General features: G+C 41.7%; 1 protein-coding gene across 1 annotated transcript; it reads left to right on the forward strand.

Moving 5' to 3' along the window:
* Positions 1–217: 217 nt before the first annotated feature.
* On the forward strand, positions 218–19,887 carry LOC310793479 (adhesion G-protein coupled receptor G7-like; the record flags this gene model as incomplete). Its single annotated transcript, XM_083655283.1, has 13 exons — positions 218–287; positions 494–634; positions 1,291–1,367; positions 2,229–2,377; positions 7,170–7,283; positions 8,732–8,922; positions 9,719–9,871; positions 10,732–10,844; positions 11,851–12,197; positions 15,201–15,282; positions 16,460–16,618; positions 18,401–18,566; positions 19,696–19,887. Exons 2-13 carry the CDS (start codon positions 518–520, stop codon positions 19,885–19,887), a joined length of 1,860 nt encoding a protein of 619 aa, XP_083511409.1. The 5' UTR covers positions 218–287; positions 494–517.
* Positions 19,888–24,239: the final 4,352 nt, after the last annotated feature.

Genomic DNA, 24,239 nt, shown 5'->3' on the forward strand with positions numbered 1-24,239 from the left:
TCCACTTATCCATTCATTCACCTGTTAATCTACCTATAATCTATCTATCCATAAATAGTTTTACTTTTCAGATCTTCTCTGCTGAAATGATGATTTGTTTAGAATATCAGGTTCTTTTACCCATATTGATGATTAATTGGCATGTCTTTGTGTCCAACACGTCACCTTCCTGTCTAGCTGGCACACCGAGGGCCTCAGCAAGATGTTCAAACCAGAGAGGATTACAGAGTTTCGATGAGCTACAAGTTCTCCAGTGTGACCTGACGCTCAGGAACATACAACAAGCTGTGAGAAGACAGGCTCTCTTCTCTTAAAACCTCAAATACCATCTTGCTTAACTGTACTGTTACTGGCCACCTACTGGCAAAAGCAAATATCTTTTTTAGGTTTTAAGGAAAACGTGATTTTAAGATTCAATATGAGAATACATCACTTGTTAAGAAGGGTAATTTTTGCACATCTCTAAATAAAACAAATATCGTTCATCTCTCAGCTTACCAGCCCAGCTGATTTAGAGATGTTAGCGGCCAGCACTCAAATCCTGACCTCCAGACCTGATAAACTGATGGCAGAAGACGTCATCGCTGCAGTCGAGATCGCCAACACACTCCTCCTGTCTCCTAACGCCACACAGGTATGAAACACCTCTTCCACCACTGCATCAAACAAGGGGCAGACACCTGCACATTATTAGGGGTTCAAGAGCGGCTAACTCCTAGCCTGAAAACTCCTACTGCTAGCCTGACATCGCCAGACCAATTCGCAAATGCAAATCCATCTGCCAGAGCAAATAAAGATTGAGCTTGCAGATTTGTCAGGTTCCCAGGATACCATGGTGATGGAACCCTATTGTATTTGTTAGGATTATTTTTCTCCACTAAAAGTATGTGTACCTCAGAAACCATGAGCCCCAGAGGAACCACATTCGGCAGGTGGGTTCCTATGGCCCCCCACTACTAAGGTAAGGCCAGACCCCCATGCAATGTCGACCCGATGGTGGCGCTATTGCAACATATCATGTAACACCATCTGCTGGGGAAACAGATTTATTTCACTTTGCCTGCATACGCAATTTGGATTTGACTTGTGTTACAAGACCAAGCTTCCTAAATAACACTTTTACAGCCTGAATTCTCAATTTCAGAGATGCCGACTTGATCAAGTAATAGTTTTTTAAGCTGATATTGGTTTGGAAATGAACTCTTCAACTGTTTTTATTGTATTTTTATGAGACTACAGTTCTTTCTATCTGTTCTGATCTATCCTCCTATGCTAATGGTTGTGTTACAGAGAGTTAGGGTGGCAGCAATAGCTACAGTCAGCCAGTTGCTGGATTCCAGTGTACCGCCTGTGCTTGAAAATCACAGGTACGAGTTGAGCTAGGCTAGGGTTTAAAATGATGTTGAACTTTGGTAGTATCTTGGTTTGCAAATCTTTATCCGTGATAAAACCATAGAGATAAATAATATGGATGCAGTTATCCCATAAAATTTCTTCTCCCTGGCGGAGTTCAAACGTTGGCCGTCACCATCTTGATTTTTCATCAGCAGAGTGGGAGGGAATGAGTTGAGTCCTTCCGTACCTCATGTGAGATGAGAGTTTCCCAGAGCCGCAGCGCCGCCTGCTGTCACTGGACAGGCGATCTGTCAATCACCCCCTTTTCTATCATCTATTTTACTCCAAACGGGCGAGTTATATAAAGAATGACCCCCCTAAAGATGTTAAGAAAAGGTGAAATTAGCTATATAGACCAAAACCATGTTTTGCCCCTCACTGGAAAGATGTTTAATCCTTTTACAAAGTCAGGCATTTTAACATGGGGGGAATGCCTACTGCCCCCGATTCCTAGTGGCCATTCGAGGAACTACAGCTTTTCAATTCACTTCTGCGTCATCAGAGGAAAGGGGGTGGGCTTGCCCACTAGATAAAACGTTAGGGTTGTGCAACAACCCAGGTTTTACGAGTGATAACGAGGGTTCTCACCTTATGCTAAAAGCTGCTCAGAGCAGCGTCAATCTGAATGGCAGGTGATTGGCGCTCCGCCCATGACTTGTCACTATATAAGTTAGGCCAAAGTTCAACACCACTTTAAATTTCAGGCCTGTGCAGACATTTAGTAGGCAATAATTCAAACATTACATGTTGTAATTTTGTGATAAAGACCACGCCATGTCTGTGTGCGCCTGTATTATGTGTCTTATGCATGTGTCCACTATTCCCGCGCCCAGCCTCACAGTGACGCTGGAGCAGCTCTCTGTGAAGCAAAGTGTGGATCTGAACACGTCTCAGTCTCAGGTAGTCCAGCCCAACCTGGTCATCCAGTCAGCCCAAATCCCTGCTGAAAACACACAGGGAGTCCAGTTCACTTCGTTCAAAGGTGAGCTAACTGTCCTATAGCAGCCAATCACATCACACTTAAGTCTCTCAAAATGGAAAAGAATGTGCATGCTCCATCAATTTCCCTGTTTATAAATATGTGGGGTTAGGTGTTACACCCAGGGGAGTAGTGGTAAATACATGAGGGGAAACTATCCAAGGTGAGTAGTTTACCCACCTTGTTTCCCCTCATTGATTGATACAGTTGATCTCAAAATGCTGTAGGTGAGTAAAGTCTTTGCCTCATTTCAAAGAGGTGGGTAAACCGTGTTTTCTTGCATTGACCCTCCACTACGCCCCTTACACCTGGACCCTTCTTGAAGTAACGTTTCCCGAACTAACCTATCTTCTTACACTTCAAAATCAACAAATGCTACTTATTCCTTGTGAAAGTCTTAGGTGAAGAAGCCTGTGATGCAGTTAGTTTAACTACCGTAAATTCCGGACTATAAGCCGCACCTTTTTTCCCGTTTTTTGGCCTTTTTTGGCCCCTGCGGCTTATATAACGGTGCGGCTTATCTATGGATTTTTTCCAAAAAAAAAAAAAAAAAAAAAAAAAAAATCTTCACTCTTTCTAACTATAAATCCTATATAACTATAATAAGTTTTAATTTCCTCTCTTGCCCTCTTTTCACCACACTGTATGACACTGTATGACACTGTATGACACTGTGTGCACTGTAAAAAACAACACAGGTGGTGTTGTGTTATGTTGTTTTGTTGAAATGTTAATAAATGGGAGCTTCCTCAAACAGTGCCCTCTGTGCATGAACCCTTACATATGGTAATTAAACATTAAAACACAATAATAAAAAAAAAAAAAAAAAAAAAAAAAAATACCATTAAAACACCCGCGGCTTATAGTCCGGTGCGGCTTATATAAGAAAAAAATAGTCAACTTTGCAGGTGCGGCTTATACACCGGTGCGGCTTATAGTCCGGAATTTACGGTACTGTACTGTTGACAAAATGTACTATTGTAAGTGCTTTGGACAAAAGCGTCAGCCAAATGATGTAATGCAGTAATAATCAACTTGCAGCCCGGGGGCCAGATGCGGCCCGCGATAGGGTGCAGAGTGGCCCCCCGGCCATTTCCTAATTCACAATGAAAACTGTGATGATTCGCGAGCGACCTCTGACCTATGACCCCTCCCCTGAGAGTTAGAATAGCGTCATCGGAGCACTCATAAATCACGGAGGTGAGAAATCGTGATAACCAGCGGATCTCTACCTAATAGAGGCTATCCCATACGACTAGAAATACCCAGAGCAAAGGCATGCATGTAAGTTCCCCGATTAGTAACAACATGTTAATCCTTTGTATACCTCCAAGTCTTAATCTAGGACCTCTATCCCCTCCTCCCCGAGCATCGGGTGGGCAGTCTACTGATACAGGTGGCCTGATGACACTTTTTCCCTCCAGGGTGAAAGAATTGATTAACCTAGATAGTAGAATCACCCAGTACATATTTTGCAAACGAGCTGAAGCCCGAGATCATTCTGTCCTTTCTACATGCATGGAGGAGGCTATTAGCTGAACCCAAAATCATGCCTCTTAACCCTACCTTATAGGATTTGTGGACCCTTCTCAAAAATGTTTTGAAGAAGAAAAATAAATAAATAAAAATCCTGGGGTTTTATAGGTTTTATATAAGTTTACACTTTTCCTTATTAAGCATACAAATCATTGTCCAGTACATTTTGTCCAACACACATGACATCATTGTCCAATATACATTACCTTATTTTTCAACATGGTGTTCATTATACATTCCCTATTTCAGCATCACTCTTGGCTTAGATGACATTTCATTGTTTTCCCTATTGATAGAGAATAGAATTCTATACATCCGCTAAATGTATATGTAAATGTATATCACAGCTTATCTAATACCAAATAAATTGAAACCAATGAGTCCAGGAAGATTTACCATAAAAGTATATTTAATACCATACATTCTCTGCAATATGCATATTGACAGAGGGCATGAATCTCAATGTACACATGTCTGATCGATGTACAGAGTCAAATATTCAGCGGCGATGTCACAATTTGACATACGCTTTATACTGTAAAGGAGGGAGCAGAGAGGAGGGGAGTGGAATGGGATGATCTCATGGAAATGTGTGTGCGTCCACTTGAGTCTGACAGGGAAACTGTTATCAGTTGTTATTGGACACGATGCACTGCCCAAGGTTTCAGCAAAGAGGAGAAGTTCTCTGCTATTCTATATGTGTGAAATGTCATGGGTCAGAGCAAAGGGAAGAATAATTATGTGTATGCAAATATAGCTTATTGATTAGGAAATGGCAATGGAACTTATATTTTTCTCCAACACCTATCTATTTGCTATTTCCCTGTGATTGCTGTCTATTTTGTAATTCACCCTACCATTCAGTTTCACCTCGTTTGATAACGAGTCTTTTTCTCCCCAACTTAGGCTATTATCCCTGCGATAGATAAATGAGAGCCTGTCTGCGTCTTCACATTCCCTGGTGGAGCCGAGACAATTCCATCTAAGTGACGGTTCTCCCGTCTGGCTCCCTGCCTGGGCAGGAGAGCAAAGAGCTGTGAGGTCCGCTCCTTTGGTCTTATCGAGGGCGTGACTATGTTTTGCTGGGTCACGGTGACCTAACCTCTAATTGGAGGCAACACTGTCTATCTGCATGATATCATCCCTGCCCATCTATGATGATTCAGCCATCATGTTTGTGTGTGCGCTGATGTGCGCAGTTCAATTCTAATCAGCCCATGATATCACACTACTCCTCACCCTAGCCCATCTTTAACACATTGACTGCCAGCCGTTTTTTTTTGCTGTAGGTAGCTTTTGCCAAGCCGTTTTTTTGAGGATTCTGGCTCATTTTACAAGAGCCGAGGATTCTGTTCTGCTTGGAGTTTGTCAACACAAAGTTCACAAAAGTACTAATAGAATGTGTGCTTTCTCTGTCTAAAAGAGTTAGTTTGTAGAGTTAGTAGTTATGTAGATATTAGCCGTTGAGTACAGCATGGTTTTAGCGTCTCAGACAGGAAGCTGAGATAATCGCAGTTTTGTGAAATTCAATCAAACAGCCAGAACAGTCACTTTAACCATTTATTTTTGGCATCAGTGAGAGATCAGACATCCAAACAATATAGTTCCGAACGCCCTCTCCTTCAACTCCTCCCTCCGTGGGCGTGTCTAGTGGCTTTCAGCCTGCGTTTGTCACAAGTGAGTGCTCTGCTGCTGGGAGTTTGAGCAGCGTCGCTCCCTGGCAGCGAGTTTGAGCAGCCTGCCTCCCTGGCAGCGAGTGTGGATAGGTCTCACTCGTCTCTTGGGTTTGAGAGCCCCGATGAAGCCCCGTGCGACTCTAGGCTTTATGCTGCTCACCCAGTCCATTTCTGGAACCCCCCACTGCAGCAGCGCGAAAGCGTCCCCGCCTACAGTATGAGAATGAGGCTTGTTCGTTTCTGACTGTAAAATCGCCAAGCCATTTCCTTGATTTCCTTCCTTGGAGGAAGCAGCCGCGGGAGGCGGCTGCTTTTGGTTGACTTTATCTCTGTCGGGAGAGGACCGTCGCCACCTAGCTGGTCGGTAAAATAGATTATACACATTCAATACTTCCAATATCTCCATAGGAGACGCGGGGGGCATTGATCCACGTAGCACCGTCAAAAAAAAATATATTTTTACAAATGGTGCATTACAAATGGTGCATTCAAGGCCAAGAGAGCTCGGAAAAGGCATTTCTCTTTGAATGCTGCCTTCAGTGATGGCATGGAAAGGGCAATTTCCATACAAAGCATCATTAGAAATGCATTCATGGTCAGGAAAGGGCACTTTTTAGTTTATTTTTTCATGTGTCTGAGCTGTTTGTTTTGTTCATGTGTTGTTGGAATGAAAATGAAAAATGTATTATAATTAAAAAAAAAAAAAAAAAAAAAAAGGGCACTTTTTACAGACTGAAAAAAAGGCAGGGGCTCAAGCCCCCTTTCATGTCTATGTGTGCACGTGCCTGCCACACTTTAAAAGCAGCATTAAACTCAGTTAGTCATCGATTGTCACATCTTCACAATCCTCAGTCAGTACATTATGCTTTTTCAACTTTCCATGTTTCATCATGGTACTGAAAAATCCTTCATTTGTCAACATACTGCATTTCAATTATATAATTCAATCCATGCTCCTAATATAACATTGTGACTTCAGTGCACACAGAATATATATAGAAAAACTTAGGTGAATAGCATTTTAATTTACTAGGAGTCTCCTCTCCTCCAGTCAGCCTTTCCCCCCTGCTGCAGGTGGAGCAAAAGTTCATCCAAAGCTCAGCTTTCCCAACAAAACTAACGTTAAATAAAGTTTGACTGGGGTCCTGCTAAATTGTCAAATATCGCCACCTACTCGCCGCCCAGGCACTTGTAAGTACTTAACTAACTTACCCTAACAAACTATCCTTAAAAGCCATTTAACTATCCTGTGTGTGCTTGAAATTGTCAGACTACCCGGCTGATTTATGTTTTACGGTATTAATAGACAGATATTTATAAATACCTTCCAAAATAGGCTATATATCATGATTTATTTGGAGAAACCAAGGACTTCTATGGAAAATCTAACATCCAGCCCCCATATAGCCAGAATGGAATAATCCTGGTTTCATAACCACACGATTCGACTGTGAGATTGGCCGTCGAATCAGGCTCCTTAGAATAAAGTGTTGAATCATCGACTATTCGGGGTCACCCCTAGTAATGTAATATAAATAAAGGTTATGGTAATAATAATACTAATTCTGATTCCCAATGTTTAGGATCTACTTGCAGTTTTGTGGCAGACCGAATTCAGCTCAACACCAATACTTCAGAAATTGTGGTGGAAACTGGGTCCGTAGCCGACGTCCTGGTATACATACGATTCCCCCCCGGTGAGTTTTCCCTCTATTTTCAAGTCGAAAAAGTCACAACTTTCTCATCCACATTGCACAAACCATCCTCCCACTGCAAAAAATACACTTCAGACTTTAACAAGGGCAAATTCAGTTCAGGACCACGTGCATCATGTAGCAATGAGGTGACCTCATGCAACTCAAGCCCATTCGAAGAAATTACATCTTTCAACAGCCCAAGTTTGGTAGGTTTAAAGATGTTTTTGATATCTTCAAAGCTTGAGAAACGAGAGAGATCTTCACTGTCAAGAAACAAGCAGCACAGCTCTAACGTTAAACAGAAACAAGCAGCACACAGCTCTAACGTTAGACAGAAACAAGCAGCACACAGCTCTAACGTTAGACAGAAACCAGCAGCACACAGCTCTAACGTTAGACAGAAACCAGCAGCACACAGCTCTAACGTTAGACAGAAACAAGCAGCACACAGCTCTAACGTTAGACAGAAACCAGCAGCACAGAGCTCTAATGTTAGACAGAAACCAGCAGCACACAGCTCTAATGTTAGACAGAAACCAGCAGCACAGAGCTCTAACGTTAGACAGAAACAAGCAGCACACAGCTCTAACGTTAGACAGAAACCAGCAGCACACAGCTCTAACGTTAGACAGGATGAAAACGCAAACAACACCCACAGTGGTGTTGTTTGCGTTTAATCCCCTGATGCAAGAATGAATAAATACTCCGGGGTTACGGCAGCCAATCAGCGTTAAGCAGTAAGCGACTGTTGGCAGTGAAATTTCGCTCGAGTTGGGATATTTCATCTCGGGCGACGAGCAAATTTTCGCTCTGTCTCTGTCGCTCAGACGCCCATCGATTTTTCTCCCGGGCGAATATACGCTCAATCGCTCGTTTGCATTGACTTTGTATGTAAACTCGATGCCAGCGAAAAACTTTAATAGGTCAGTGTGAACGAACCTTCAGTCAAAGTGTTGTGAAACTTTCTACACATGTGTACTGTATCTGATCATGAACAATTTCGGCTCTATCATAACTTCCACATATATATATATACAAATAATGGTGTCCACCATTTGGTAATTGTTTTGTTTTGAAAACCTTCAAACATTTACATTACATTTACATTACGTCATTTGGCAGACGCTTTTATCCAAAGCGACTTACAATAACACACTTTTTGTCAGCAATAGAGCAATCAACTATGGAGCACAGTCTATGACAACTACAAATCCTGAAGGAACAGTGGTACGAGTTTTAGTTTAGGGTTTTTTTTTTTTTTTTTTTTTTTTTTCATCATTCAAGAATGACACCAAATGCAGCTCAGGAATCTGCTTGCAATATTATGACAACCACCACCACTACAGCTACAACATCAACTATCACTACTATTACTTACTACTACAAATACTACTGTACTAATAATCATTTACATTTCTTTCTCTCTGTCTGATTTCTTGCATCTGAAGATGCTGTGGCTGGACAGCGAAAGCCATCAAACATCTCCGTGGGTTTTGTTCTCTACCAGAACGATGGTTTCTTCAGGTCCCGGCTCTACAGGAGACAGAAGTCCACCTCCATCAGGGTCCTGTCGGCCAGTGTCAAAGGTCACGACCGTGCTGTGGTGCCACAACATGTGGAAATGCTGTTCACACCCACAGTAAGATAACTAAGCTGTCAGCACATTTACATCATGACAATTTGTATATTTTACATCATTTTACATTTGTACATCATCTGAGCCTTACCAACGTTTACGGCCTTGACCTGGTCTGTACACTGCTCGTTCATATAACTTGCCGTCAGGTTTAGCGTGATGTATGGGCAGATACCATCACAGTAGTGTTTTCAAATTCATAAATGTGAAATACCTGTACTGTACGTTATTAGCGTTACACAAATTTGAAGAGGGATGGTGGGATCTTATGGAGGCAAACAATTTGATAGTGGCAAAGACAGCGTGGAGTTTACTAGTACCATGAAGTTTTCATTGAAAGTTGTATCAGTGAGTTTCATCTCAAATGTCTGAGCCATGGTATCCTTGACTTGCTCTTGGGGCGGCTTTAGCTCAGGAGGTAGAGCGGGTCGGCCAATGACGCAAGGGTTGGCGGTTCGATCCCCGCTCCCTCCCAGCTGCTGTCGCTGTGTCCTTGGGCAAGACACTTAACCTTCCTTGCTCCCGATGGTGTGTAGGCACCCTGCGTGGCAGCCTGCCGCCATCGGTGTATGAATGGGTGAATGTAGACTATCTACTGATTGTAAAGCGCTTTGGATAAAAGCGCTATATAAATGCAGGCCATTTACCATTTACCATCTTGCACGTTTGCTGCCACATGAATCTCAAAACATTTTTTTCCCCCGCACATTCAAGGTGATGCTTGTTAACAAGTTTGCTTTGTTCCTTTTATGTTGCAGAACTCGACAACATTTATTTATTGTTGTTGTTGATGTTTTAGATCATCACCAATGCAAAGCTGTATGACTACGCCTGTGTGTTCTGGGACTACAGCCTGGGTGACTGGAGCACTCATGGCTGCACCAAGGGCAACGCAGTGGGCGGAGTTCCACGATGTTTCTGTAACCACACCACTAACTTCGCTGCACTCATGGTAAAGTGCTGTGGCTCTATTGTGGCAATGTCTTTCAAAATGAGGTTAAAATGTTTTTGTTTTTGTTTTCTTTTTTCTTTAAAAAAAAAACGTTACAGATAGGACAACCATAAACTGAGAAATATGATTTTGTTTTAATACTGGAATGCTGGTAACGGGGAAAAAAAGGTGAAGTCTGTCTGAAACAAAAATAAATGTGTTCTGAGTTTGTCACTCCACAGAAACGTGTTATTAACCACCCAGCCAAATTTGAACTATTAAAAATGTCGGCAAGTTGTCGAAGGTGCAGTGTCGAGGTGCGGACATGTCTGCCCTGCACATCTTACAAGCACCGCTCCCAATAAGGAAGCGGTCAGGGAAATGGAGGTTCACTGCACCCCCCAAAGTAAAGTCCCACCTCAACGAGATTCCAGTCTTCATCCCTTCCTCAAACATTTCGCCTCTCGGCCTCTCTTCTCAAACACCTTTCAAATGGTGACTCTTTGGAATCTGGAACCTGGGACTTTTTCTCCTTCTTCCTCCACTCATCCATGACCACAATCATTCTTCTCTCCTCTCCTCCTCCGTTCTTCTGGTGGAGGAGATCCTCTCCGTCCTGCCGTATTAGTGACCCTCTCATCTCCAGCCCTCCATCTCCCCGATCGCTTCCTTATCGGAAGCCGTTACCATTAAGGTTTGCAGGACAGCAGAAGATGTGGACTAAGCATTACCTGACTGACTGACTGACTGACTGACTGTCTGCCTGCCTGACCTGAATTTAGCTTGTGATGAAAAATAGGATTTTGACAAATACAAAAGAAACATTAATGTGTAGAGAAATCACTGTTTGATTCTGTCCTCTGGGTTTGTTTCTCCAACAGATATTCAGGGAGAATTACAAATATGCAGAAGCCCTGAGCTATATCTCCATCATTGGACTATCTTTCTCTATCATTGGCTTGACAATAACAATCATTCACCGCATTACGGAAAGGTAAGACAGGACACACCTTCTTTTCCTCCACATGCACAAATGTGATTAGATTGTGTCACTGCCTGCCTGGTGTTGCACAACGCTGGATCTGCACAAAATGGCCCTCATTTCTCAAACAAGTGTAGAAACCAGAGCAGATCTGAAGGCAGAAATCATCTTACGACATGGTTCCTGTGTGATTGTATGAACCAACCAGTGTTATGCCAAACTCTGCATGTTTTTAGTGGGAAGGTTCATGTTGAGGCGAGCATGGGGAGAGCATGCAAACTCCACACACAAAGGCCCTTTTCAAGCGATAGCCCACCTGGGCACTATAGACACTGACAGCATGGCGAGACATACCCCCATGGGTGAAGTTTGCGTTGGTTCCTATGGTTGGTTCAGGGGGTGCACAGAACCCCCTAGTGGCCATAGCCAAAAATGAATGTTTTAAATATCCAATTTATAACACAAAAGTTATATTTTATTGTAATGCCTTGCTCTAGATAAAGGGTAGAATAACTGTGTGACTGTGATTATTTTCAATGTTTATTATAAAACATAATATTATGCTGGTCTATCTATGAGCCATATCTGAGCGGCATAATCTTGATGTAAACAACAGATAAAACGTGTGCGTAATGACGTCTCCATGCCGTGGAGAGTGTGTGTTCGCCCTTCATACCTTCACCAGTCTCCTTCCCTCCCTCTGACACGTGTCATTCTGTGTGTTTAAATTGTGTTTTCTGAATTCCTATGGAATGATGGTATTTATTGAAGTTATAGGCTATCTGTCGTGAGAATGTACCACCGTGACACCTTTTTTCCCATTTTGGACATTTTGGGTGTGTAGTAGACAGCAGCGTTCCTGACAAAATGGAGCTACTTAAAGCTCACTACAGTAAAGCAAGTTACAAAATGTTCAAGACATAAAGACAATCTTTATGATGCTAAATGATAGCTAAATAAGAGCCAGGTTCAAAGTAAACAGAAATAGCCTTTAAGGATTGCTTTTAATCTTCTTTAGTTTTCAAGGAAAAGCTCGAAACCAGAACTCCACTATTGTGCTGGTGAGTATCTGCATCAGTCTGCTGGCCTTCAGCATCATCTTCCTCTCTGGAGTCAACAACCCAAATGAAGCCAGCAGCACCCAGGTGGAAGCCACCAACACCCAGACCACCATCCCTGATTCAGACGTCCATGTTGAGCCAGATGAGGGACCCTGCACGGCAGTGACGGCTCTTCTCCACTTCTTCCTGCTGGCGACCTTTGTGTGGAACGCTGTGTTCGGCACGCAGTTGATGCTTCTCATCCACAAAATACGCCGGAGTCTTCCACCTGCCTTCACCCCCCTCAGCATTACGATTGGATGGGGTAAGAGATTCAACATTCAAATATTTGAAAGGATTGAAGTTTAAGCGCACAGTGGTACCGCAGAAAACAATCAATTTGTGTGTTTTTCTTTTGATAATAATGTGTTTCTGTGTGAAATGAATGCTTTTAATTTTTGCATTCTCAACAGAGATGCATTAATGCATAAAAAACTGATTGTTGTAGAGATACAATCAAGTACTGGTAGTTTATTCCTCAACCTCAGGAGCCACAATGGCAGATCATTATTCCGTTTTCAAACTAGAACGACATCCGTCTGTCCAGACTTGTGCAGAAATTCCGTCAAGGCGTTACTGAGATATGGCATTACCGAGCTTGAAAATGGCGTTTGTGAGGTGACCTTGACCTTTGACCACCAAAATGTAATCAGTTCATCCTCGAGTCCAAGTGGACTTTTCAGCCAAATGAACCAAAATTCCATCAAGGCATTCCTGAGATATCGCGTTAACGAGCAAGAAAATGCATATTTGTGAGGTCACAGTGACCTTGAAGTGACCTTGAGATATATCGCGTTAATGAGCATAAAATTAGAGGTCGTGAGGTCACAGTGACCTTGAACTTTGACCTTTGACCACCAAAATCTAATCAGTTCATCCTTGAGTAGAAGTGGAAGTTTGAGGCAAATTTGAAGAAATTCCATCAAGGTGTTCCTGAGATATCGCGATAACGAACATCAGACTTTTATGGTTTCGGACAACTTTTATGGTTTTGACATCCCGAAACCATAATGCCTCTGGCCTGGCTATCGCCGGCGGAGGCATAAAAACTATAACTATAAACTATAACTCTTTCTTCTTCAGCACAATTAATTACATTTTATTGTTTTGTCATATCAACTAGTGTACAAATAAACTGAAACTGAAACAAGAATGTTGGCAATTCCCCTTGTTTCAAGTAACTGTTATACTGTATATAAAAGCTGCATTGAAAAGTGAATACTGTGAAGGTAAGTAAGTAAATAATTTAGTAAGTAAGTAAGTAAGTAAATAATTTATTTCGGTCAGTTTGTCAATTTCACATAAATGCATTACAGTAATAATGTGCGTTTACATATAGGAGACCGAAAAGGTGTAGGCTGAAGCCGCAGCTTATGAATGCCTACCCTTTTTTACATTTCATTACATCAAAAATCAAAAACAAAAAATAAGATAGTTGCAAGAATCAGTTGACAGCGAGAAGGAAAGTTTTCAATAGAGCTTAGAAGCCCTAATGATAGCTTTTAAGTACTTGATTGTACTAGGGTTTTGTATTTGTTAAAGGGATAGTTTGGTTTGTTTGAAGTGGGGTCCTATCAGCTAGTGAGATACACTGACTTAATTAGGTACAGTGTTCAGGAGTGAGTGCGCATTGTGGAACGAGACCGCGCACTCAGCGCAGCAGCCAAACCAGCCTTTTCTCTGTAAGTATGGGGGGTCAACAACTAAAATGTAATTTAGCCACCTAAAACACCTAAAATAACGCCCACCTAAACAAATCGACATCCGTGTTAGCACGCTCTATTTTGACCATTTTCAGCGCTTTACTTTTCCGCAAAACAGCAGTTTCATTCGGCACTGCTTTTTCTCCCAACCGTACAACTACTGTATTCCTCCGCTAAAAGCCAGCACAGAGCACAGAGCCGCGGTTTACAAAACAGGAAGGCTTAGAAGAGAGATAAAACACTGACTTACTTTAGAGACAACAAGTCACCTGGCCTCTCTGGTCTGGGATGTTTTCCACAATTTATCCTGGGAATGGTGAAAAAGGTCTGCAGCCAGGGCACCCAGGCATTTAGACAGGAGGCGCATCTCTCTGCCTGTTCACTTCACTCTCTGCAAAAGTTCCTCTTCTGTATTCTCTCTGGTTCATAATTATATCCTCTTGTCACCAAGGTGAATGGCATATCATCCTCGCTATCAAAATCACTATTATTTTCGTCCGTGTATTCTATTTGTTGTGTCTTCAAACCGAGAGAAATAAAATAGCCTACCCCCAAATAACTGCGGAGTAATCCAGTGCTGCGGCTGTGTGCTGGCTTTTAGCGGAGGAATACGGTAGTTGTACGGTTGGGAGAAAAAGCAGTGCCGAATGAAACTGCTGTTTTGCGGAAAAGTAAAGCGCTGAAAATTGTCAAAATAGAGCATGCATGTACACGGATATCGATTTGTTTAGGTGGGCGTTGTTTTAGGTGGGTAAATTACGTTTTTTTGTTTAGTTGTTGACCCCCAGGACTTAGAGAGAAAAAGCTGGTGATGCTGCTCTGGGTGCCGGATCTCGTTCGACGCTGCGCCCCGCTTCAAGAACACTGTACCTAATTAAGTTAGTGTATCTGACTAGCTGATAGGACCCCACTTCAAACAAACCGAACTATCCCTTTAAGTACTCTTAGTTTAAACATTTTTTTGAATTTACATATAGAATTGTACAATTTTAACTCATCGCAGAGACTATTCCATAGTTGTACACCTTTGACAGAGATGCATCTACTTTTAAAGTTTGTTCTTACTCTCATTTGTTTGAACATGCAGGTTCCCCTTAGTTCGTACCGGCTGACTCGGGGTGAAAACAATTTCTGAATGCAGTTGGGAAGACGGTTATTATGTGCCTTGTAAAGTATAATGGAGGTTCTGAGCTCAACTAAATCTTCAAATTTAAGGGTATTTCATTTAATAAAGAGTGGGTTTGTTGGGTCGCAGTATTTGGAATGGTTGACAAGGTGAGCAAGACTCATGGGGCTGTTTCTTGGTTTATTGCTTCCCTTGACAGAATACAGAGCATACAGTAGTACAATGTAACACGCATGAAAACAAACTGATACTTTATAGGTTGTTTATTTAAAAAGTAGCTTGTTGAAGCTTCACACACTTTGGTGTTCATGTGTGTGAAACATGCTCCAACTTCAAGTTGCTTATTTTATTTAGAGAATATAAGATTTTTTTTTTTCCATATATATATTTAATTCAAGCCACATGTAACTTGTTTGATTTCCTTGCTGTGTTATTTTAGGAGTACCAGCCCTTATCGTGGCGATCACACTAGGAGCTACCTACAGGGTCGACATGCCTTTGGGATACAGACAAGAGGAATTGTGGGTCAATGACAGTATTTTATTGCCTCTCTGCACTCGTCTCTTCTGTTCTAACCAGGCCCGTATCTAGCTATGAGGACAGGGAGCTCCGGACCTCCCTAATAATTTCAGAGAGAAAAAAATAAATAAATAAAAATTGTTTTTTGTTTTTTGTTTTTTTACAAATGTAATTAAAAATATTTTGCAGTGCACTATGTTCCTTTCTTGTTTAAGAATGTTTCGGGAAATGAAAATGTAGCCTATTTAAATAGAATTATCAACAATAACAATCAAGGAAGTTACATGCTTGTAGGCTAGAGAAGAAGAAGAAGCGCGCATGCACGCACATGTTGTGTTGAACCAACCAACAACCAATAAGAATTGTTTAATCTGGCAATAAAGAAATGTGAACTTGACATGCTATTTTAATAGCCTACTCAAAAATGCACCTCCCACTATACAGCAAAGAGAGGAGTCAATGTTTCTTGATATATGCCATTCAGATCAGAATAATTAGTCTAGTCATTAAGTTTGCTGATAATATTTCTATCATGTTAAGTCTGTGTCATGTTAACTGGTGTATTCAGAGCAAATAGGGAGATATAGAGCATTATCATCATGCTATATATTTCCCTCTTTGCTCTGAATGAGTGAGAAAAGGAGAAAATACTGAATAATTACATCACAACAGTATCCTAATGTTAATTAAAAATGAGATATTCCTCTAAATATGGCTAGAAAAGGTAAAAATAAATAAAAATAAAATGATATATTACTCTAAATATGGCTAAAAAAGGGGGGGGGGGGAACCTCAAACTTTTTTTCGGGCGCCGCCGAATGCGCCTCCCCTTGCCATGTCTGGACCTCCCCAATTTCGAAACCCTGGATACGGCCCTGGTTCTAACAAATAGCTTCTTACCTTTGGGCACATCAAGCATTGCCAAAAAGGGCCTTAAAAGTGCTAAAAGTGCAAATATTTGCCTTTATTATAGATGTTGGTATGTTTTTCCTTTTCACTTTGTGATTTTAAAGATCACGTGATGTCCATATATTTCCAGCAGCTACAGTGGAGTTTGATATGAGAAAAATGTTTCAGGATTTAAAACATCAGCTGTAAATGTTGGTGTCGCTCACTCAGAATCATAGAACTCTTACTAATTGTACAGTATTATCACAATTTTATTTCTGTACCCTCAAGTTGCTGGCTTGCAGCTCTGGACAGCGACGGGCGGTTTGACTTTAGGAAACCAATGTTTTGGGGGTTCGTCCTTCCAGTTGGCCTGGTCCTCATCTACAATGCTGTACTCTTGTGTTTCTTTGCAATAAAGACATGCAGAACAAATCCCAACCTAAACAGGTAATGTTGGAGCTTAAAGTTTAACTGCAACTTTTGTACTCCTGCAACCATTTTTAAATTGACTGATCTTACACACTCTTGCGCACTTATTTCTACTCTGCACTAGTGTGCCATTGGTGAAGCCTTTGCGTGCCAAAGGTATGTGCCGTAGTTTGCAGAGATACTGCTATACTGCTACACAAGGAGGGCCACTGTTTTTCCCTTGGCCAACCCAACATTATGCATGCGTGTGTTCCAATGAGCTGAAGACTGACTGTATTTAGACCTAAGCCTATTAAACTGGAAAAGATAATACAGTCCAGTTAGACACAAGGTTATGCACACAATCTTAGACAGCAAATCAAGTGTTTATAGTCAGAAGTTACACAAAAGATTTAAAAAAATGTGCTGTATCAGACAAATTAATCGCATAGCCTACAGGCACTTACTATATTAATTGCGAAATGTCTGTCTGTCCATCCGTTCGTTTGAGCACATTTATCTTCCTAGCCGTTGCTCCAATCGCCTCCAAAATTTGCCAAAACACTTTTCAGGGGTCTGGAATGAATCTGGTGCCAAAAAGGAGAAGAAAATCTGCTCACAGAGGGTCTTCTTCTTTTTGGTGTTTTATGGCAGCTGGCAACCGCCACATTACCTCACCGCCTCCCTCTGGATTCATCCACCCACTGTCTCCCCCCATCCTGCCCTTCTGGTCCTCTTAGGTCTCTTCTTCTTCTTGCTCCTCTTCTTCCCATCGTCTTACGGCGAGAGCATCCAGCTCATCGGAGCATTACCACCACATTCTGCTCCCAGTATGGATCAGACAATCAACTTACAATCTAAACCCCTAACACACACTCGCACAACCACACACACACACACACACACACACACACACCTAAACTACCTCACGCCCTACTAAACACCCCTGCCTTCACAACTCTCCGCTCACAGAGCGTGTAGCGGTATTTTGTTTTTAGGCCTTCACACTCACAGAGCCATTGTGACTTCATCAGCATCCCTTCTCTGCTTCCCACTGATTATGTCACCGCATCAGTGATGATGTCATCAGTGATGTCACTCAAGCAAGTTCGCTGCTGAGTTTCACCTGTCTGATTATGATGATGATGATGATGATGATGATTATTATTGACAGCGCTAACAACCAGTTTTGCTCCACAACAGCAATTCGTAAACGTGCTCATATCGCCACCTACTGGCAACACAAACAATGATTTATTTCGAGTACCGTTCGTCCGATCGACTTCAAACTGGTGGGGTGCTGCTGGGGACCCCAAAATGTGCAGTGACAAATTTTGTGCAATTCGACCAATCAGAACATGGCTTTCATGTGTCTCGAGAAACGTTTGTCTGATCGACTTCAAACATGCTGTGTGCACTGCTGGGGACTGGAGAAAGTGCATTTTCCACTTTCATGCAATTCGTCCAATTGGGGGGAAGCGCTGCAGGGGGAGGATGGGTGATGTAGGAAGGGAAGGGGCACTGCACTAGTTATATTAATGTGTCACAAATTTGGTTACAAGTAAATATACTTGAGTGTCATCAGCATAGATATAATCAATGCTGTCTTCTGATGATATAAGCTAGAGGGAACATAAATATTAAAAAGGAAGGCCACAGTAAGTAACTGTCGCTAGTAGTCATGTAGTCATGGTTTTAGTATTTTTCATTCAGTATTATTGTTAATAGCCATCATACAGTATCAACCTTTACATGTATTTATCTGCAATGTTTGACTCCAGAGAATAACGTCCAATCACCTATACTCTTTCTGTTGTGCAGTACAAAGCAGACGTCTTTGGGGAAGAAGTTCCTCAATAGTTTTTCAGTGGCTGTGTTACTGGGCCTTTCCTGGATACTGGGCTACATGGTGCTCAGTACCAGCCAAGAGCAAGGAGTGGTCCACCTCATCTTAAGCATTGTCTTCTGCCTCTGTACCACCACACAGGTAGGTTACAAGAACACAGCCACTTTGTGGTACAAGGTTACTTACCTCGCATTGGCTTCTGGTTAGTTTTAGAATTGATTTTAAGATTTTATTGATTACTTATAAAATGCTAAATGGCCTTGCGATATTCTGGAAGTATCACAATTCTTAAAAGAAAAATCTATGGCTGTAGCGGGCTCAGTTTTAAAGCCAGAGTGAAGTTTCTGGTATGAAGACCTAAGGTATCACTTGGTGCCAACCATGTCATGCTAGGAAGGTGGCAACAAGTTAAGCGAAATTTTGGCGAGGTCAGAAAAACAAACATTTTCAAAGGGGTCCTCTTTTTCACAGAATAGAGAAAAAGCCAGCACTCCAAATGTCCTTTCACAGGTTTTAATAGTTCCTCAAACCGGGCAGCAGCAACAAACGTTTCAGCCAAAGGCCTTCCTCAGGCCTTCCTCAGGCCTTCCTCAGGCCTTCCTCAGCGTTGTGCTGAGTCAGGCACCTGTGAAAGGACATTTGGAGTGCTGGATTTTTCTCTATTCCCTGAACTCTTTGCTTTCCCCACCCAGTGAGTTTTTAATCCATTTTGAGTGTCCTCGCTACCGGTGAGTTTTCTATTGTCATCTTTTTCACAGCCTAATGTTGGCAGGCCTCTTGTGTGTATGTGTGTGTGTGTGTGTGGGGGGGAGGGTGTGTGTGTGTGTGTGTGTGTGTGTGTGTGTGTGTGTGTGTGTGTGTGTGTGCGTGGGTGTGTGTGTGTGTGTGTGTGTGTGCGTGCGTGCGTGCGTGTGTGTGTGTGTTAGCCTTTCTTTTTTTTTTACTTAATTTTTATTTGGTTTACATCAACAACAATACATTGTATTCCTTCGATTACAGTTGTTTGCTTGTTCCTTTTCCTTTTCCAGTAGTGTGCTTATTGTACACATTATCATTGCATGCTATTTCATGGTTAAAATCAGCTAATTTTATTTCATGGTAGAAAAAGGGAAGTGGTCCCTGGGAAATTTGGTTTGGTACATACCGCCCCCTTCTGGCAGCAGTGTCAGGTTAGCATAGTGGTATGGTCTGAAAAGTTTGGGAACCCCTGAACGACAGCAATAATAAAATAAGAGTGGGTCTAACCAATTTCTTCCTGCTCACTCTCCAGGGTTTTCAGATATTCATCTTCTTCACAGCAAGAACACCGACCTTCAGGAAAGCCTTCTGCAGGCTCATCAGGCATTACTCTTCTGCCAGCACCCAGAGCAAAGAAAGCAAAGAACAGGCAACGCAAAGCACTGGCATTAACTTAAGTCAAATCAACTCTCAACTAGAAGTGGACTCAGCGAGACAGCTGTGAGCAGGCCACCCAAATCACCCAATATGACATAGAACACCACCCTATGTGAAACATCTATGTCATATTGGGGCTATATATATCCCTTGTAGATTTAACGTGATTTCGATGAGTGACAGTGTAACGTGGTTCTACTGTCATGTCCTACTGTGATGTCAGCTCCAATAAATTGGCTCTACTTCACATTTTAGTTTTACAATAAAAACACATTTCTGCAATGACTTTACATAATGTAGGCTATATTTATGTGCATCATCCTACCTCTGCAGCAGGGGAGAGAAAATGATATCTTTCTGGACAAACTTTCACCAATCTAATTAATCTCATCATATAGGGGTAGGCTATATTTTTCTAGCTGATGCGTTTAGAACATTCTTTTCACTTTGATCTTGCTATAGTGTAGGGTATTTACATGCTTGCAGTATTTAAACTGCAGTTAGATTGGTTTGATAAGCATAATAATATGGAATAATAGCCTATATATGGAGACAGACAGACGGGATGAAGGGAGGGGGGGGGAGCAGAGCGCTTGGCTTGTCTGGTTTTACTGGATTTCTCGTGGAATTGGAGCTGAAAAGTGAAGCATGTGCTTCGTTTACTGCACTTACCCAATGACCAGACAGTGCATAATTGTACGCTTAAAAGGCGTGGTTGTAATGCTTTAGGCTGCGTGTAGCACCAACACCAAGATATCGAGTGGGCTGGTCCACGGCCACTGATCGCCGGGCGCTCAGCGCAGTTTAAAGGCTGATGCAACGATAGGGGCCATAATGTTTAAACTCAAACATATGAATTGATGGAAAACCAATATTTTGGAAGCATTTATATGATCATGGTGTTTGTTTCATGTGTCTAGCAAATGAAGATGATGAGAAATTGAGAAATTTAAGTTTAAGCTTCCTATGAGGAATCATAAACATCACATTGAAGCAGATAATCTGATAATCTGATATTTTAGTCTCAAAATGTACACTGTCCCTGTTCAAAAATAAATAAAAGAAATTCATTCATTCAATTATTCGTTCAATTTCATTCATAATGAAAGTTAATTATGTTCATTATAGACCTGTGTAGTCTTTATGAACATGACTTTAGGCATCCGTTTTGTTAGATTCTCATAAATCATGAATGTTGTCAGCTTTGAACTAGAAAATTAAAGCCGCAAGGACCCACAGTTTTGTAATTTTCCCCGTACTCCTCATAAATTCAGAGGCCTGCAGGTCTGTATCCTACAGTAGATCTCTGTGTCACCTATGCTATACTATTTATATTATTAGTGTTTACGTCAATTGATCACATAATTGCACTTATCTAGCACAATCTTGCCTCCACAGGTTTCTGGTGTATCTCACTGATGCAGCACACTATGATAACATCTGGGGGGTTTCTGCTTATCTAATCACACTCTCTGTCACAGGAAATATGTCTGTGGTGAGTTGACTCATTGCTATGATGGTCTTTTGGTGACTGACTGTAATGGCTGCTACATTTATTTATTTGTGAAAGCCAGCACCCCCTTGTTGATATTTCTAAGAATTTGTTAGAATTATTTGTAAGTCTACAACTTACAAACTCCAGCCCCCATGATGTATCTGCTCTGTTGCGAGATAGCCTCACTGTCTGTCAAAGGGTGAAGGAAAAGATCAAGCTCTTTATAACCTCTCTTCATCTAATGAACATTGAGTTCTGAATCTTGGCCTACCCTCTTAACATGATCTCATGTTAAGTGGGACAGACACCGTATAGACTATATAAAATGATGGACAAAGTCTCTGTGATGTCAATCACTGCCTCTCTAGCCTGTTTAAACTTTTAAGCAGGAAGTGGGCTTTCTGGGTGCCAACATGTGGTATATTTGGAGTCAGAGGTTTGGACAGTAGAGTTATGGAGCAGGGAGTCAGCAAAAGCCTTGTGGTCATAACATAGATGCCAATGCAGATAACAAGTTTGTTGGGTTGTTTATCTATCACAAAACCTTCTATGGGTATATTACTCATGCCTAAAGGTCCATCTTGATTTAAAAAAAAAAAAAAAAAAAAACTCTCGTAACGGACAAGCCCGTCTTTTATTGTCACACGAACACCACAATACATGCATGCGGCCACAACACACTCATGCTGACGGTGGCCGGTGAAAAGTGTCCTCTGCATTTAACCCATCCAGGCATGTCCTTTCCTCCGAGGGGCAGGCCAGGAGCAGTGGTCGCTTTCTCGTACAGCGCCCGGGGACCAACTTCGGATGTTGTGTCATCACTGGTCGGATGACGATAACGATCTGATCTTCTGCATGTTTTTAGTGGGGGGGTTATATACAGAGGAACCCCCTGGGGGGGTACGGGGAGAACATGCAAACTCCACACAGAAAGAAAGGCCCTTACGACGAGATAACCCACCTGGGCAGTAGGCACTGAGGATATGGGGGGGAACACAACCACAGCGCTCACAGTGTCCCAGGCGAGAATCGAACCCAGGACCTTCCAACTGCGAGGCGACAGCGCTACCGACTGCGCCACCGTACCCCCGTTGTCATTGATGTTGTCAGTTATATATTTTTTCTTGTGAAAATGATGAATGTTCTCCAAAACAGGCCACTACTAGATATGTTGCCCACAAATACACTGTAATATTATGCAATAACACATAAACCAATATGTGAAAATATATACTGGCACAGATACTTTCTATATTAGCTAATAGGAGAGGTCATTTCCATAATGAGATGCTATTGTTGCAGTAATAGAACAAGAAAATTGTCGATTCGGCAAATTACAATAATCATTTACTCCACTAGAGTGAGCTGTTGAGCCTCAGCATCTCCTCTCCTGACATCTCATTTTCAAGCTTTTTTCCCCCACCCACAGCTATAAAATCATATAATCATAAAGATAAAATCTATTATAAAAACAAGTTTTTTATATTTTATATATTTTTATATCATATATAATAATGCGGGTATAAGATGTTTCAGTTTGTTTCTACAGAATGCATAATGAAATGTTGAGTTTTATAGATCCATTATTAGTATCCCTTTCTTTTTCTGTCTGCTGAGCTCCTTTCAATTTTACAGATAAACACTCTATATCAGAGAAGATAAAGGTGACTGAAACAATAAATAAATTCACAGCTCCGCCAAATGAAAAGCTGCTCTAACAAATTGTGTTAGTTCTTGGTTTAGCCTGTAAAGGGCAAGAACATCAGAGCACCAAACAGTATTTATGATTATGTGCACTTCATAATTTGTGCAAACCTCCACCCATCTCTGTTCCTCAAAACATCTCCCTTCCAAATGTGACGGTGTCACTGGACTGTGGATATTATAAAACTTCACGTCATGCAAAGAGAGATTTTCATACAGGCAGCTCCAATCTAACTGGAGAGCATCATTACAGGCACACTGGCAAGAGTGCGATGGAGGTCCCCTCCCACACTAACCCGCTGACCAACTGGATGTTGGCCAGCGCCTCCTAAAATGTCTTGGGCTGAAGCCCGTCAGCTCCACACATGGCTCGAGGTCTCCAAGGCCTCGAACATCTGGAACTGGAACGAACTCTCACTGGACCGTTGAACTGGTCCTACTTATAGCCGAGCCAGTCTGACATCACTGGTGATGTCATAACTCCTCTCACTCCCAGCCAGTGATGTCACACTTAAGACACTTGTGGCACTTGTGATGTCACCAATGGCATTGTGATGTCATCTTTCGGTGATGATGTCATCAGAGAATTGCCGTCCAGCCGGACCCAGAGGCCCGTATATGCCTTGAATGTTCCCGGGTTTTGGCACCATTTATTGCAGAGGTTTCAAATGTCAGCCGACGGATCATGGTTGACGTGAAGCATTTGCAACAGTTCCCTAAACATGATGATGGTGAGTGTTGAAGATGTGGTATCCTGTTGTTGTCTCCAGACTTCTAAAAGTCTATCAGAATATCCCTTACGTGGCTTGCTGTCATTATCTCCCATTATCTTCCATTATCTATATACCATGGAAAAGCGTTCACCCTTCACGGACTAAACCTGCCATCCTACCTCAAGATAGATCTGTCATAATACATGTCACAACATTAAAGATAGATCTGTCATAATACATGTCACAACATTAAAGATAGATCTGTCATAATACATGTCACAACATTAACAGACAATATCAGTGATAATGGAAAAATATGATATTCTAAATATTAAGGAAGTCCAACTATGATCTCCTGCTTCAAGACGTATCGTAACATGCTGATTGACAAACGTCTTGCACCTTAGTTCCAAGCCCTTTTCACCTGTATTGTGAATAATAACAAATAATGCAAAGATTTGTACTCTGATTGATTTGTAGCCTGTTTCCGTATGGAATTTCTTTCAA

This window comes from Poromitra crassiceps (assembly GCF_964638095.1).
Source record: "Poromitra crassiceps genome assembly, chromosome: 19".
NCBI lineage: Eukaryota > Metazoa > Chordata > Actinopteri > Beryciformes > Melamphaidae > Poromitra > Poromitra crassiceps.